At 40.0% G+C, this 15,681-nt stretch overlaps 1 protein-coding gene across 1 annotated transcript; it reads right to left on the bottom strand.

Annotated features, from left to right (window-relative positions):
* Positions 1-955: 955 nt before the first annotated feature.
* ABHD11 (abhydrolase domain containing 11) lies at positions 956-10,616 on the bottom strand. Its single transcript, XM_081942420.1, has 6 exons — positions 10,393-10,616; positions 8,765-8,900; positions 5,344-5,517; positions 3,936-4,106; positions 3,447-3,628; positions 956-2,929 (listed from the first exon to the last, which is right to left on the bottom strand). The coding sequence occupies exons 1-6, from the start codon at positions 10,512-10,514 to the stop codon at positions 2,785-2,787; spliced, it is 930 nt and encodes a 309-aa protein (XP_081798546.1). The 5' UTR covers positions 10,515-10,616; the 3' UTR covers positions 956-2,784.
* Positions 10,617-15,681: the final 5,065 nt, after the last annotated feature.

Genomic DNA, 15,681 nt, shown 5'->3' with positions numbered 1-15,681 from the left:
CAAAAAGAGACTCCCCCCAAAACCCCAAAAACCCAAAAAACCAAGACACAGAACAGGACAATGGCATCGCCCTCCTCCCTTATATCAAAGGCACCACAGATAAAATCAGCAAAATTCTCCACAAGCACAATATCAGGACAGCCTTCACCACTGACCAAAAAATAGCCAACATCTTAAGAAACCCCAAAGACAAAATCCAGCTAGAAAACCAAGGAGTCTACAAAATACCATGCAAAATCTGCCCAGCAATATACATAGGACAAACAAACAGAAGGATAAATGCACGCATCACAGAACACAAGAACGCAGTAAGAAAAAAAGAAAAAACTTCCTCCCTTTTCCAGCACCTTAAAGCTACAGGACATGAAATCAACTTTGAAGGAGCCAGGTTAATCTCCAAAACAGAACACCTCCACAAGAGAATAATCATGGAAGCCATCGAAATAGAGAAACACCCCCACAGCATGAACAAACGTGATGATATCTCTCGCCTACCAAACATCTGGAAACCAGCCCTAGCCAACAAACGAACACCACCCACCACCCAAGCCGTTAAAATACAAAACAACAATGCACACACAGCCTGCACCAATCAGCACCAATCCACCAATCATGATACAACCACACAATCAATCATTCCACTTATTGAAACAAAGCCAGCACCCCATCCCCTCCCACCAAGACTTACAGAAAGACGGCAGCTCCGATCACATTTTAAGCCCACAGCTTGAAGATGGCAGGTGAGATCCTGCCGAAACGTTGCAAAGACAATCTCAACCTTACACGGGAAAAGACCTGAATACAACAAAACCAGCATACCTACACCCGTGAAAATCTACGAAAACATATATATATATGTGTGTGTGTGTGTGTGTGTGTGTGTGTGTGTGTGTGTGTTACAACCCCTGGTATGCCCAAATATGGGAGGGAGATCACTCCTCCCTCTTTTTGTCCTTCGGCTCATCACAGAAAACCATGCAGGCAGAAACCCATATTTCCCATATCAGCACAAATACAACACACACATATATATATAGCTGAAACTGATCCGTTTTCTTTCCTTCACCTTCAAGGACCAGCAGCAACCTAAAGAGTTGATTACGACTGGGTTGTTAGTACTTTGGATCCATCACTTTTAAAGTACAAGACAACCTCTGATCCCACTGGGTCATCCTTTCAGAGATGTTTCCATGCAAATTCATTGCATCTTCAACAATGACAAAGCTTCTAATATTCTGTCTTCCCTAGAAAGACTGGGAGATGTATCTGCCTTGCGAATAGTACACGTTGAACTCTATAGTATGGTCAAATATCAGCACAGGAGATGTTTTATGACATGTTGTATTACAGGTTGCCCTCGAAATACGTCCACAATTGAGCCCAAAATTTCTGTTGCTAAGTGAGACAGTTGAGCTTTGCTCCATTTTACAACCTTTCTGGCCTCAGTTGTTAAATGAACCACTGCTGTTGTTAAGTTAGTAAAACACTGGTAAAGTAAATCTGGCTTCCCCGTTGGCTTTACTTGTCAGAAAGTCACAAAAAGTAATCACATGACCCGGGGATACTGCTACTGTCATAAATACGAATCAGTTGCCAAGCGTCCGAATTTTGATTATGTGACCATGGGAATGCTGCAACAGTTCTAATTGTGAAAATGGTTATAAGCCATTTTTTTCAGCAATATTGTAATTTTGAACCATCACTACATGATTGTAAGTAAAGGACTACCTATACAATTTTATATCATAAACTGTTTTATAAAATTTACCATGTTTCAATTCCATGGGAGTCATAGATCCTGGATTTTGCATTAAGTCCGCAAGTTAGCCCATTTGGGTTTCTTGATTCAAAAACAGCTGCTCATTTTTTTTACTATGTAGATTGTCTAAGGAAGCATTGTGTCCTGGATTATAAATCTAGTGTTATCAAGAATTATAGACTGGGGGCTGGCTGAAGCAACTTAGAACTGAGGAGAAACTTCCTGACAGTTAGAACAATTAATCAGTGGAACAGCTTGCCTCCAGAAGTTGTGAATGCCCCAACACTGGAAGTCTTTAAGAAGATGTTGGATAGCCATTTGTCTGAAACGGTATAGGGTTTCCTGCCTAGGCAGGGGGTTGGACTAGAAGACCTCCAAGGTCCCTTCCAACTCTACTATTGTATTATTGTATTGTATTATTGAACAATTAAGAAACACTGGAGGTGAAATCTATTTCTCACCTCAACAATGAATTGTCAACATGATGCTTACCAATATTTTTTTTTTGGTAAGGTTATTAAATAAATAAACATATATACATGCATAGACCAGAGTTCCCTGTTAACCACAAGTAAATTATCGTATTTATCATATGCTATCTAGTTGAATAAATGGGTAAGATTCTGAGTGTCTCAATATCTCTCTGCTCATTGAGGTCAGAAGTGGGAAACCTGAGAGCATATTCCATTAGGTCTACCTTCTTGGAGTCTGCATTGAATGACTGGCAGAACTGGAGCAAACAGTTCTGATTGAGCCAGAGATGAAAATGAATAAGACTCCTCAGTTTTGCTTTCTGACGCTCCTTTTTTCTAACATCTCTCTTTTCTCTCATTCTCTAATTCCCACTTCTAACTCTTCCAAGCAGCAGATCACCAGGGAAGGGGACTGACAATTTGTCCAAAACTTTGAATGGCTCACTTGCATGGAGCTTTTGAAATCAGTCCACGAGCCACATAACAACTCTAAGTCCAACGAGAAAACGTCCAATCTTGATAGGATCGTTTGTGTGGATCTGTTCAGAAATCCTAGAGTGGATGGAGTGCAATGAAGTTACAAATGGCAGTGATGAATTCTTGGGGTTGATCAGCATGAACCCAGTGCCCTGCATCAGGAATATGTTGGACTTCAGCATCAGGAAAGAGCCGTTTGATCTCAGGGTAGTTATTGGAACTGCAGAAAAGTAGCCACAGAAATGGGAAGGAAATAGGAAAAATTGCAGTAAGAACTTGATGAAGTATATAAATTATATCAATCAATGTAATTTAATAATAAAATAACTTGTTTGTACCATATAAAATAAAGGTAACTAGTTGTTTATGAAGGAGAGAAACTAAAAGGCAGTAAAAAAAAACCTCAGTGAAAAAGGATTACAACTGGCTCTAAAAAGCAAGGAGAAACGGTAGACCATTCTGAAAGCCAAAGTTAAATAGCAAGACTACGGTAGAAACATCCACCAGATCTAAGCTTCCAAATATATTTGGTCTAGCTGTGCAAAATACAATTCAGAATAAATTATGCCTATGGTCAAAAGCATCATCTGCAGACACTCACCAGGACAAATTTACCATTTGGGGAGATGTAGATTATAGTCTACTGTTTACTGGAAATTGTTTGATATGCAAGATAAAAAGACTTCAGGCTGCCACTCTGCAGATATTATTTTTAAATGATGCTCCAAGTCTCTTACCTAATATAGCCAGATTTGGAACCCCCAAGAAAGAGAGCAGGCCCTAGATAAGATGTCTGGGAGTCAGGAAAACTCATGAGGTCATTCAGATGCTGTGAAATGGCCTCCAGATTCACACGCCATACAAATTGGTCCTCAGCATTCACTAGGTTGGTAAGTAGAAAATAGAGGATGGTTGGCTCCTACGCAGAAAAAAATAAATAAAGTAAAAGTACTGGGATGATGGCTTAAATGTGAAAAATAATCTTTGGGCATGTATTTTGGTGTGAGCACATCCACATAAAGCTGAATTTGGTAAACCAATTTACGTTTTGTCCCTTTACTAGGATCAGATTGCAATACGTGTCCAGCTCTGAAGAATGGTATATTCTATTTTTTTAAAAATACCACACAGTTTCTTGTCCCACGCTTTTGCACGCCCCACTTAGAGAGGTGAAGTAGCTTGGACCTGAAATACGTAACTTGCGCTCTTTGACAGAAACGCTTTACCTGAATAGTCGGGCGCAGTTGTTCTTCGACCATACGGCGTGCAGTGGAACGGGGAATACCTTTAGGGATATCCACTGCTTTCATAGCAGCGATGAAATTCTGAAAGCCACTGACATCTTTTGTTTGGCTAGGACTGATGTCAACACACACTAAGCGCTCCACCAGTTCTGGCTGCAAAGGAACAAATTGAGGATGGGGTGGGTGGGAAGAAGGTCACAGGAATCATTGGCTGAAAGAGCTGTCACGTTAATCCCTAGCCTAGACTCTAAAAAGAATTCTAAGCCAGGGGCAGATTCAGTGTATCAGACAAGAATTGCTCTTCTCTTTCAGTTTCCATCACAGACATTGTAAGAAGACGACAATTGTGTTTCCGGAAAAAAAAGAGATTTAAAACCTTACGTTTGACTACAATCTATGTCCTCTATCCCTTCTTCCAGAGGAGAATGGGTCAACTGTGACTAACAGTTGCTGCATCTATTTTGCATCGTGCTCTTCAAACTAACTGTAGGGACTAAAAGAGTAAATGTGAAAAACTACTTAAAAATTGTAAAATTGGCTACAAGTCTGTTGTAAGTTCACAATTGTTTCAAATTTTATAATACTATTACCTTCACCCTCCCAGTAAATTAGATGTTGGCTGTCCTTGTTAATTTGAAATACAGTATATACATTTTGAGGTACTTCAGTTCTTGTCTGTGTGTCCTGAACTTGTACAACTGTTTAAGCCTGGGATTTTGTAGCTAATTAAAAAAAAAGAATAGAGGAAATGTTTTTTAAAGCTCCTTTTGTGTGCTGTGTCTTGAGACAAAATACATACACACACAGAATTGTAAAACCATAAATTATGCAAAATGAGATTATTTGATATCATTTGTCTCCAAACTGGCCCTTCAGGTTTTCCAATGGTTTCCAATGTCATCATCTTCCCTTTCTTCTCACCTTTCTCAGTATTATAGACTTGTCTAGAGAGCTAGTTCTTCATAGTGTTGGAAATATGATAATTTGAATCTGCAGATTTGTGTTTTAAGTGGCAACTCCAGATCAATTTGTTCTATCAATTTGTTTTTATATTAGCTAGCCATAGAAATTATAAACTGTTGTATTTTTGTTCACAATATTGTATGACAGGATTCCCTAAAGCACCATCCATCCATCCACTCACCACCCCTCCATCTATCATCTATCAATGTTATCTATTGTGTACAAATCTTTTAATTGCAATGGATGCAAACTTTATGTTTCCCCCTTCATTCCCATACACAAATTTCTAGTAATAAAGTATTTCTACGTCCTAAGCATCTACTTTTCCTCCTCTCTCAATAATCAACTCCCCTTTTGTCTAAAAGGCTATATCACTCCAATATCAGGAGTAAAATACCAGAAGAAGAAACTAGTCAGAGGTGCTCACCCATTGTAGCGCGAATACCATAGCTGTCTTGCCGCCCATGCTGTGGCCAATTAACACACACTTTCTGAGATGCAGCTGGTTCAGAAAGAGATGGATGTCAGCACTCATTGCTTCATAGGTCATGATGGGGCTGTGGGAGCTATCCCCATGGTTGCGGGCATCTACTGTTAGAACCTATCTGGGCAAGAGAAGAGGGAAGCCAGCAGGTTGGCAAAGATAAGACCTTACTTAAGAATTACCAGAAGTATATTTCAAACCAACACGATGAAATTATGATGATCCACCAAGGAACAGTCTAGCTGTTGAATTTTCCAGTAACCAGGAGATTCTTCAAAGGTAGCCTCATTTAGTGCACAGCTGTGCAGTCTAGTAGTTTAAACATAATGTCACAATTGCATAGATGATTATTACCAGGTCTGACCACCTCAGAAATTGTTGCAATACATACATTTGAGTAAGTTGCAGAAAAGCTTAATTATTATTTCCATCCCATAGAGATTCAGGAAAAGCTCTGGATCAAAGAAGTTCTTCAAATCTTCAAACCAGGCCTTGTAGGGGGAATTTAGGTTTAGGTTTACTAGGTTTAGGTTTATTAAATTTATAGACCGCCCCCTCTCCCCGCAGGGACTCAGGGCGGTGTACAGACCGTTCATATATAAAAACAACAAAACATGACATAAAACACCAGACAGAACAACGCAAACATACAGTCTATATATATAACCCAAACTAATTAAATAATTAAAACGATACTAAAACCAATTTAAAACCCCAAAATTTAAAAATTTAAAAAGCCATCCAGGAAGGTCAGTAGTGAGTGTTACTTGTAATTACAGTTAGGCCAGGCCGGCTAGTCGAAACAGGTGGGTCTTGAGTTTCTTACGGAAGGAGCGGAGGTCCAAGGTAGTTCTAATATCGGGGGGGAGGTCGTTCCAGAGGGTTGGGCCCATCACAGAGAAGGCCCTACTCCTAGGCACCGCCCGCCCGCACTGCTTAGCGGAAGGTACCCGGAGGAGTCCCTCTCTGTGAGAGCGGATTGGTCGCAGGGATGTGTGGGGTAGAATGCAATCCCGCAGGTAACTAGGTCCCGAGCCATGGAGCGCTTTAAAGATGACAATCAGCACCTTGAAACGCACCCGAAAAGCCACAGGCAGCCAGTGCAGCTCGCGCAGGAACGGTGTTACATGGGAGTACCTAGTACTCCCCATAATAGCCCGCGCGGCTGCATTCTGAACCAGCTGGAGCCTTCGGGTGCATCTCAAGGGGAGCCCCATGTAGAGAGCATTGCAGTAATCAAGACGGGAAGTCACCAGGGCCTGAGTGACTGTGCGAAGGGCGGCCCGCTCTAGTAGGGGGCGCAATTGGCGCACCAGGCGAACCTGGTGGAACGCCCCCCTAGCCACGGCTGTCACATGATCATCTAGCGCCAGCCGGGAATCTAGGAGGACGCCCAAATTGCGTGCCCTATCCACCGGGGGCAGTTGTTCCCCCCCCCGATGGCCAAAGATGGAACACACTGGCTAAAGCGGGGCGCCGGTAGCCACAGCCACTCCGTCTTGGAAGGGTTGAACTTGAGTCTGTTGTCACCCATCCAGACCCGGACGGCTTCCAGACACCGGGACATCACCTTGATGGCTTCGTTGGGGTGGTTCGGGGTAGAGATATATAGCTGAGTGTCATCTGCATACAGATGGCACTCAACCCCGAATCCTCGAATGATCTCGCCCAGCGGTTTCATGTATGTGTTGAACAGGAGAGGTGAGAGGACCGACCCCTGTGGCACTCCGCACGTGAGCGGCCTCAGGGTCGACCTCTGCTCCCCCGTCAACACACATTGCGTACGACCGGAGAGGAAGGGGGAGAACCACCGTAAAACGGTGCCCCTCACCCCCATCCCCTCCAGCCGACGCAGTAGGATACCATGGTCGATGGTATCGAAAGCCGCTGAGAGATCTAACAGGACTAGGATGGAGGAACAACCCCCATCCTTCGCCCTCGAGAGATCATCCATCAACGCGACCAAAGCCGTCTCAGTGCTGTGGCCGCGCCGAAAACCGGACTGGCGTGGGTCTAGATAAATAATTTCCTCCAGGTGTCGAGGGAACTGTTGCGCCACCACACTCTCAACAACCTTCGCTAAGAAGGGAAGGTTGGAGACAGGACGATAATTGGCTAACTCTACTGGGTCCAGAGAAGGCCTCTTAAGTAGGGGCCTCACCACCGCCTCTTTCAAGGCGGCTGGTAGGAACCCCTCCCTCAGCGAGGCGTTCACCAGTCCCAGGAGCCAGTCTCGTGTGACCTCCCAGGTTGCCAGTACAAGCCAGGAGGGACACGGGTCCAATAAACACGTGGTGGCCCGCAGTCGCCCGCGTAGCCTGTCCATATAGCTCCTTTTAATAGGTTGATTCTCTAATAGGTTTAATAGGTTTGCTTTTCTTCTCTGTTTCTCTTGCATAGTTTATATATATATATTAAATACTTAATATAATACAATTATATTATATAATTAATATATTTATACTAAAACTATGCAAGAGAGAGAGAGAGACGAAAACCAACCAAGATTTAAAAGAAGCAATTAATTTAGAGCTTTGGGTTTTAATTCCAGCCCAATCTGAACTCATTTTGAATTATGGGAAAAGATATAGCTTAGCTAAATTTGCAGACTCCCCCCCCCCCCAAAAGCATTGCATAAGATTTGTATTAAGGTCACCAAATTAAACAAATCAGCAGAATAACCTGCAGATTCAGTGTTGTAAAAAGTAGAACAAATTTAAAAAATTTTAAAAGTTGCATTTCTTCTGTTTTATTCATTTTTATTTCTTTATTAAATTTATACGCCACTCATTTTGCTATCCAGAACGATTCAGTTTTGATGCATTATGAACCATTGTAATCTTTCCGATATTATCCGGAAAGCTCATATTTTTGTACTCATTGTCTCAAGAGCATGAAACCTAATGAGAGAAATCTAGAGGATTCGTAGTTCAGATAAGACCAATTCTACTTTCTCATTTAGCTAATGACTTGTGGTTCAACACCTTGTTTTTGATTAATGTCCTCCTTCTCTTATATACATGTACTTCCCTTGTTCTTCTTTGCAACACTATCTTAATCCTGTCTGAATGTTTGGAGGTTGTTTATGAGACAGTAGAGATGATGAAGCTGCAGCAAGAGACAGTAGAAAGAACAAAGACTCTCTGTTGTATTGAATTTAGAGCTGCATAAAAAAAACATAAAAATCTATGGCTCACCTGAGACAGACTGAAAAATATTTTAGAACATTCTGTTCAGTTATACAAAATCCTGCAAAAGAACTTCTGACTACAGTATTCAACATACAAATGGCTCGTTTTTGGCAGCAACTGACTTGCAAATCAGTAGCAACCGTTCTTTGGCTGATCGTACACCTTTTACCCACCTTACGACCAGTTTGCAGCACTAGCTTTTTTGCAAGGGATGAAAAATTGGATTTGCTTCCAAACAGCCCGTGCAGGAAAACAAGTGGAGGATCTGATGAGGGTCCATCAAAAATGGCATAGGATAGAGGCACTGGCCTATAAATGAAACAAAATTCATGATCAAGTTGATGGTTAGGCTAGCAGGCCTGGACTGCAAAAATGTGGATGACCACAAAGTGGCAGATAGTAACAGAGATATGTAGAAACCCTCCTTGCGGTCATCCCATGACCTTAATTTTTTCATGGTAGCAAGGTTTGCAAGGTTTATAAAGACAAATTAATGTAAGGACAGATTTATGAATGGCTATTAGCTAAAAAGAATCTCCAGGAAGGTTCTTCAGGAAGTCACCTTCTCTTGTTAAAAAAAAAGTCATTTTACTTGCGCCCTGCTTGTGGGTTTCTTTGCAAAATTGAAAGTTTCTATAAGAACCAGTAAGGACCAGTAAGGTAGAATAAACAAACCATAAACAAGATTTTCGTTATTGATGTTCTATCTTTTCCCCTCAGGAATCTCTGAGGCAGCTTACTATCAACATAAATCCATTTCAAAGGAATCAATAAATAGCATTTTAAAAACAGAATCTTTTCAAAATATTCTGCACCTGTATGCTGCCATCTACCGGTAGTGATTTTATAGGTTTTTACAACTAAATTGATAACCATTATACAGGTATTTCAGACAGGAAACAGTGGGGCACTGCACACATTCCAGGTAAAAGGGCACCAAATCTCATTTTAAGGAACAATCTCTAAAAGCCTCCCTAAAAGTATAAGGAGACTCTAGGATCAAACAAAATCAGTTATGAAAGATTCATTGCTTTCTCCTGTTGACACAGATCAGACATCATCATATAGAACTGTCAAACTATGTAAGAACAATAGAAGAGAACTACTATAACTAAACACCAACCTATGTAATAATAGCAATATGGCATTGTTGGTAAATCTTTAAAATGTTTTTATACTAATTGTATTCATTTATCCACTTCCATGTCTAACTTTTCCTTGAGATGCCATTTGAAGCTGACCTGCTTTAAATTTTAGGTTGATAGGAAACACTGTTTTACAGCTGGAAACGAAAATATGATGACTTGTTAACTGTGGCGTAGGCTTAGTTTACAGGACTCCAACAAGCCACCATTATCCAGAACCAGCATCCCCCTTTGCTCCGATGCGGGGACCAGGATATGAGGGGGTTTATGGCAATACTATGGGGTGCTCTTTCTTCTTTACCTAGGTCAGGCTTCGCTTGACTTTCAAGGAGACCATTTCTGCTGCCCCATCACAGCTGACAGCCGAAAAAGGGAAGGCTATTGGGATGCCATCATTTTAATATATAATTACAGCAGTGTTTCTCAACCTTGGCCACTTGAAGATGGGGAATTCTGGGAGTTGAAGTCCGGACATCTACAAGTGGCCAAGGTTGGAAAACAGTGATCTACAGCCTGTCCTTTCCATCTCTATGATGACTACATCCGGTCCATGATCCTGACACAACCGGAAACAGAGAAGCTTCATGTACCTGCCAGGCTTTTCCAGGAGGTTCGCTCTCCCCTTTCCAAGTTCCCTTCCCTTCCCGAGCTCTTACATGGTGGCGCGGCTGGCGAAACTCCTTCTTTCCCGGGCTGTGATACTGAGGCGGCATCGGAGTGTTTGGGCTCGCGGCCAGCGAAAAGGAAAAGGCGGAAAGCCAAGAGCGCGAAGCATCATTGGCCGGGCGTAGCGGTCACCAAGGTGACAAAAAGACTAAAATTAATGAAGGGACGTAGCCACAGATCTACTTCCGGGCCGGTTGCTAAGGTATCCGATGCCATAGAACGGGTGAGTTCCATGCTGGCTCAGGAATTCTGGGAGTTGAAGTCCACAAGTCGTAAAAGGGCCCTACCGTTCCTCACCCCCGCCATAGAAGAAAGTAATACTTTTCCCTTCCGGCTTTGTGGGACACGCCCACTGCCGTTTGTCTGTCACCAGAGGGAGCCACGAATGCCCCTATTCATGTTCGGTTGCTAATACTGTAAAGCCAAGTTTCGGAATTGCACAAAACATTTTTTTTCAAATAAAACTTGTAAGATACATAGAAAATATCCCGGAAAACGTGATAATGGATAGCAAAAATGATTCCCCACAAGTCAGACGAAGCCTGTAGGAAACATCCCTGCCTATTGATTGCAGGCAAATAAATCCGCGGTCCTGAAGTGCGATGCCATTGCTCTGCTCCGCAAGATACACAATTTCCCAATCTCATGTTTATCCCCAGTAGTTCTCAAAAGTCTCTCATGAGAAGTAACCTTCTTGAGATTAGTTTAGTTCAATCAGGCAAAGGTTCTTCTTAAGATGTGGCCTGGGGATGCCTAGATGTCACTGACCACTTTTCAAATGATCCAGAGAGTCAAATAAATATTGTAATATTTCTTAATTTCAATTTCTAATGCTAATTCTAATATATGGATTATGATATATATACATATTTCATATCTATCTATCTATCTATCTATCTATCTATCTATCTATCTATCTATCTATCTATCTATCTATGTTTTCGTAGATTTTCACGGGTGTAGGTATGCTGGTCTTGTTGTATTCGGGTTTTATAAGATTACCATGTAACAATCTTACATGGGAAAAGACCCGAATACAACAAGACCAGCATGTGTGTGTGTGTGTTGTGTGTGTATATATATATATATATATATATATATATATATATATATATATATATATATATATATATATATATATATATATATATATATATATATATATATATATATATATATATATATATATATATATATATATATATATATATATATATATATATATATATATATATATATATATATATATATATATATATATATATATATATATATATATATATATGCCATACAACACACACACACACACACACCATAATCCATATATTCCATGTAAGATTCCCATGTAAGAAAAGACATGTATACAGTTAAGTCTCACTTAATGTTTGATGAGTGCATGTCGGGCGGGTCAGTTTTATGACTGGTTGTGGCATGGTTATGTGAACACAATTTGTGGTGTTTTTTTGTCAGTTTCCTGACAAAAGATATGCAAAATATGCCCATTTAGATGAACTGGGTCACTTAACAACCAGTGTGTTTGTTTACCAATTGCAATGTTTACTTAATACAATACAATACAATACAATACAATACAATACAATACAATACAATACAATACAATAGTAGAGTTGGAAGGGACCTTGGAGGTCTTCTAGTCCAACCCCCTGCCTAGGCAGGAAACCCTATACCGTTTCAGACAAATAGCTATCCAACATCTTCTTAAAGACTTCCAGTGTTGGGGCATTCACAACTTCTGGAGGCAAGCTGTTCCACTGATTAATTGTTCTCACTGTCAGGAAATTCCTCCTCAGTTCTAAATTGCTTCTCTCCTTGATTAGTTTCCACCCATTGCTTCTTGTTCTACCCTCAGGTGCTTTGGAGAATAGTTTGACTCCCTCTTCTTTGTGGCAACCTCTGAGATATTGGAATAATGCTATCATGTCTCCCCTAGTCCTTCTTTCTCTTAAGCTAAACATACCCAGTTCCTGCAACCGTTCTTCATATGTTTTAGTCTCCAGTCCCCTAATCATCTTTGTTGCTCTTCTCTGCACTCTTTCTAGAGTCTCCACATCTTTTTTACATCGTGGCGACCAGAACTGAATGCAGTATTCCAAGTGTGGCCTTACCAAGGCATTATAAAGTGGTATTAACACTTCACGTGATCTTGATTCTATCCCTCTGTTGATGCAGCCTAGAACTGTGTTGGCTTTTTTGGCAGCTGCTGCACACTGCTGGCTCATATTTAAATGGTTGTCCACTAGGACTCCAAGATCCCTTTCACAGTTACTACTACTGAGTATGGTATCACCTATACTGTACCTGTGCATTCCGTTTTTGTTGCCTAAATGTAGAACCTTACTCTTTTCACCATTGAATTTCATTTTATTAGATAGTGCCCAATGTTCAAGTTTGTCAAGATCCTTCTGTATCTTAAGCCTATCTTCTGGAGTGTTGGCTATTCCTGCCAGCTTGGTATCATCTGCAAATTTGATGAGTTCCCCATTTATTCCCTCATCCAAATCATTGATGAAGATGTTGAAGAGTACTGGGCCTAAAACAGAGCCTTGGGGTACTCCACTGCATACTTCCCTCCATGTAGATGCAGTTCCATTGAGAACTACACGTTGAGTGCGGTTGGTCAGCCAGTTACCAATCCATCTGGTGGTGATGCTGTCTAACCCACATTCTTCTACTTTATCTAGTAGTAGGTTATGGTCTACCTTATCAAAAGCCTTACTGAAGTCCAAGTAAACTATATCAACGGCATTCCTCTGGTCCACTAATTTTGTCACATTATCAAAGAATGCAATAAGATTAGTCTGGCATGATCTGTTTTTGACAAATCCATGTTGGCTTTTGGCTATTACTTTGTTTGCTTCTAGGTGTTCGCAAATTCGTTGCTTGATTATTTTTTCCAGAATCTTTCCTGGTATTGAGGTTAGGCTGATAGGTCTGTAGTTTCCTGGATCTAATTTTTTCCCTTTTTTAATGTCCAACACGTTTCCTCAACAACTGCCGGGAAAAAAAAAGGCTGGAAAATTACTTCTGGTCACGTTGACTTACAACTATAGTGACTTAACAATCTTATTCCTGGACTCAATTACAGTTGTAAGTTGAGAAGTGGCTGTATTCAAAGATCTCCAAATTATGCTCCCTATTGTTTAGTTGCTGAAAAAGAAATAACTTCGGTTAAAAGGAAAACATATTTTCCTGAACTAAAATGCTAAAATGCTAATATCGTCTTTATTAAAAGGCGAATAATGAAGTCTAAAATTCCATTTAATGCTAACACTAAGACCAAAATGTTTGAAAACCATTGTTCTAGGAAAATACACACAAAAAAAAAATCAAATGTGATTGTTCAAAGCTCTTCCCTTTGCCCTTTCATTCTCCATTATCTCTAAAAGATGTTCTAGTAAAGGAAATCATTTGACTATTGACTGTTTTGTTCAGCATTGCAAGACCAATCCATATTCATAAAAATGAATGCAGGCTTTAAGATGTCTGTGATGCTAATTACTGTGTGTTTATTTAATATACATAAAATATAAAAATGTTTTTACTAACTCTTAGTTCACCCAGAGGATTTTAATTATTGACTGGATTAGTAGTATAATAAATATTAATAGCTTTCAGGCAAGCAAAAGGCCACTTTATTTTAATCATTAGTCATTTCCTGCATGAGGGAAAACCCAGAAAATTCTTCCTGCTAGTGCCTTTCTATACACAAAGCTGTTGACAGTAATATATGGAATTAAACTGACTTTCTTTCTCAAAGAAAGAAATAGCTAATAGACAGTAGCTAATGCCACTTATTTCACAAATAAAACATATTGTCAAATAAGCATTTTCATGTAGCACTTACAATATAAACCAGAGATACAATTTTATACTGTTTAAGGGTGTGGTAATCCTAATTTTCATTTAATTCAGGAGGGAGTTATAAACTGGATACTAAGAGCTTGTCTCAGCAGGTGGCAGCACACATCCAATTATAGCCTGAGCTAAGCAAGATGGGATTTGATTAGTATAAGAATTTGAGACCACCAGAAAATCTTAAAAGTGTAGACTAGACTGGGAAATCAATCTTAGAACAAGAAAAGTGGAAAGCTGCTTCAAAAACTGTAAAAGCATAGGGATTTGTCCATCAGGACCTGGACCTGACTTGGAATGGAACAACTTGTGCAGTGAGAATGTACAGTATTTGGAATGGTCCTGATTATTTGCAAGTTTATTGGAAGGATTTGGCTGACTTATAAACATTGTAAGGACTGCATTAAAGTGGTTAGATCTCTGTCTAATCCAGGTATGGAGTTACCTCCCTCAGTAGTTTGAAACTCATACATCACATGCAGGCACCTTGCTTTTTTTTTGGCTTTATGACCTCGATTGCAGCAATCAACCATTCAATTCAATGGTACAGATTGAACTAAGCTTCTATCGAATTTAATACCCCTTTTTTACTTATAGGTACAGTGGAATGCCTTCTGCAGTCTTTGGAGGCTGAAAATATGAGAAAGAATAAACACACATTTCTTCTCCTGTCCTATAGAATTATTATTTGCTCATTTTCATAAATCAGCTGTTTTGCTGTACCTTAAATTTTCCACACATTTTACTGGCCCAATTTATATTGTGGAGCTGTGGAAGCTGATTGATAAGAGCGTGTAATATTTTTTTAGTCTCTCTGCAACTTATCGGCTCCTTCCACAGCAAAACTTTAAAATTCCCTCCCTAAAACATCCTTCTGTGGAAAGCTTATAGAACCTGCCTGGTTCAGACAACCTGCTAAACTAGGTTAAAATTAAATTAGATAATTTACAGTTCAGTGTTTTGTGGACATTCAGCCACTGCCTTAGCATATTGTTAGCCAAGCAATCCTGTTGAACCTTAAGTGGTTTGCCTCATGTGCCATGTGAATGCAGCACTTACAGTTTGTTAACCTGGTTTTTGTGTGTGGTGTGAACTTAATTAGATAATAGTGATAATACAGTTGCCCCTGAATATGTGAATGTGACTTCTGAAACCACATCTATTCTGTGCAACCAAGAGATTCCATAATAGCATAGATGTTTTCCCCACTTCATACACCCATTTTATTTTTTACCACAGGACTGTGACATTAACAAATAATAAGTGATAATAAATATCTGAAACTCCAACAACTACTATACATGACTGCAGAATTTCTGATCGTTAATCTTCAGACTCATTCTGTTCTTGTTTAGTTGCTATCTGATTCACAGGTCAAAAAAGAAAAGCCATCCACAACCTGGAAA

This window comes from Natrix helvetica (assembly GCF_964273705.1).
Source record: "Natrix helvetica genome assembly, chromosome: 2".
Classification (NCBI taxonomy): domain Eukaryota; kingdom Metazoa; phylum Chordata; class Lepidosauria; order Squamata; family Natricidae; genus Natrix; species Natrix helvetica.
Note: the sequence above shows the minus strand (reverse complement) of the source record. Positions and strands in the feature narration are given on the sequence as shown.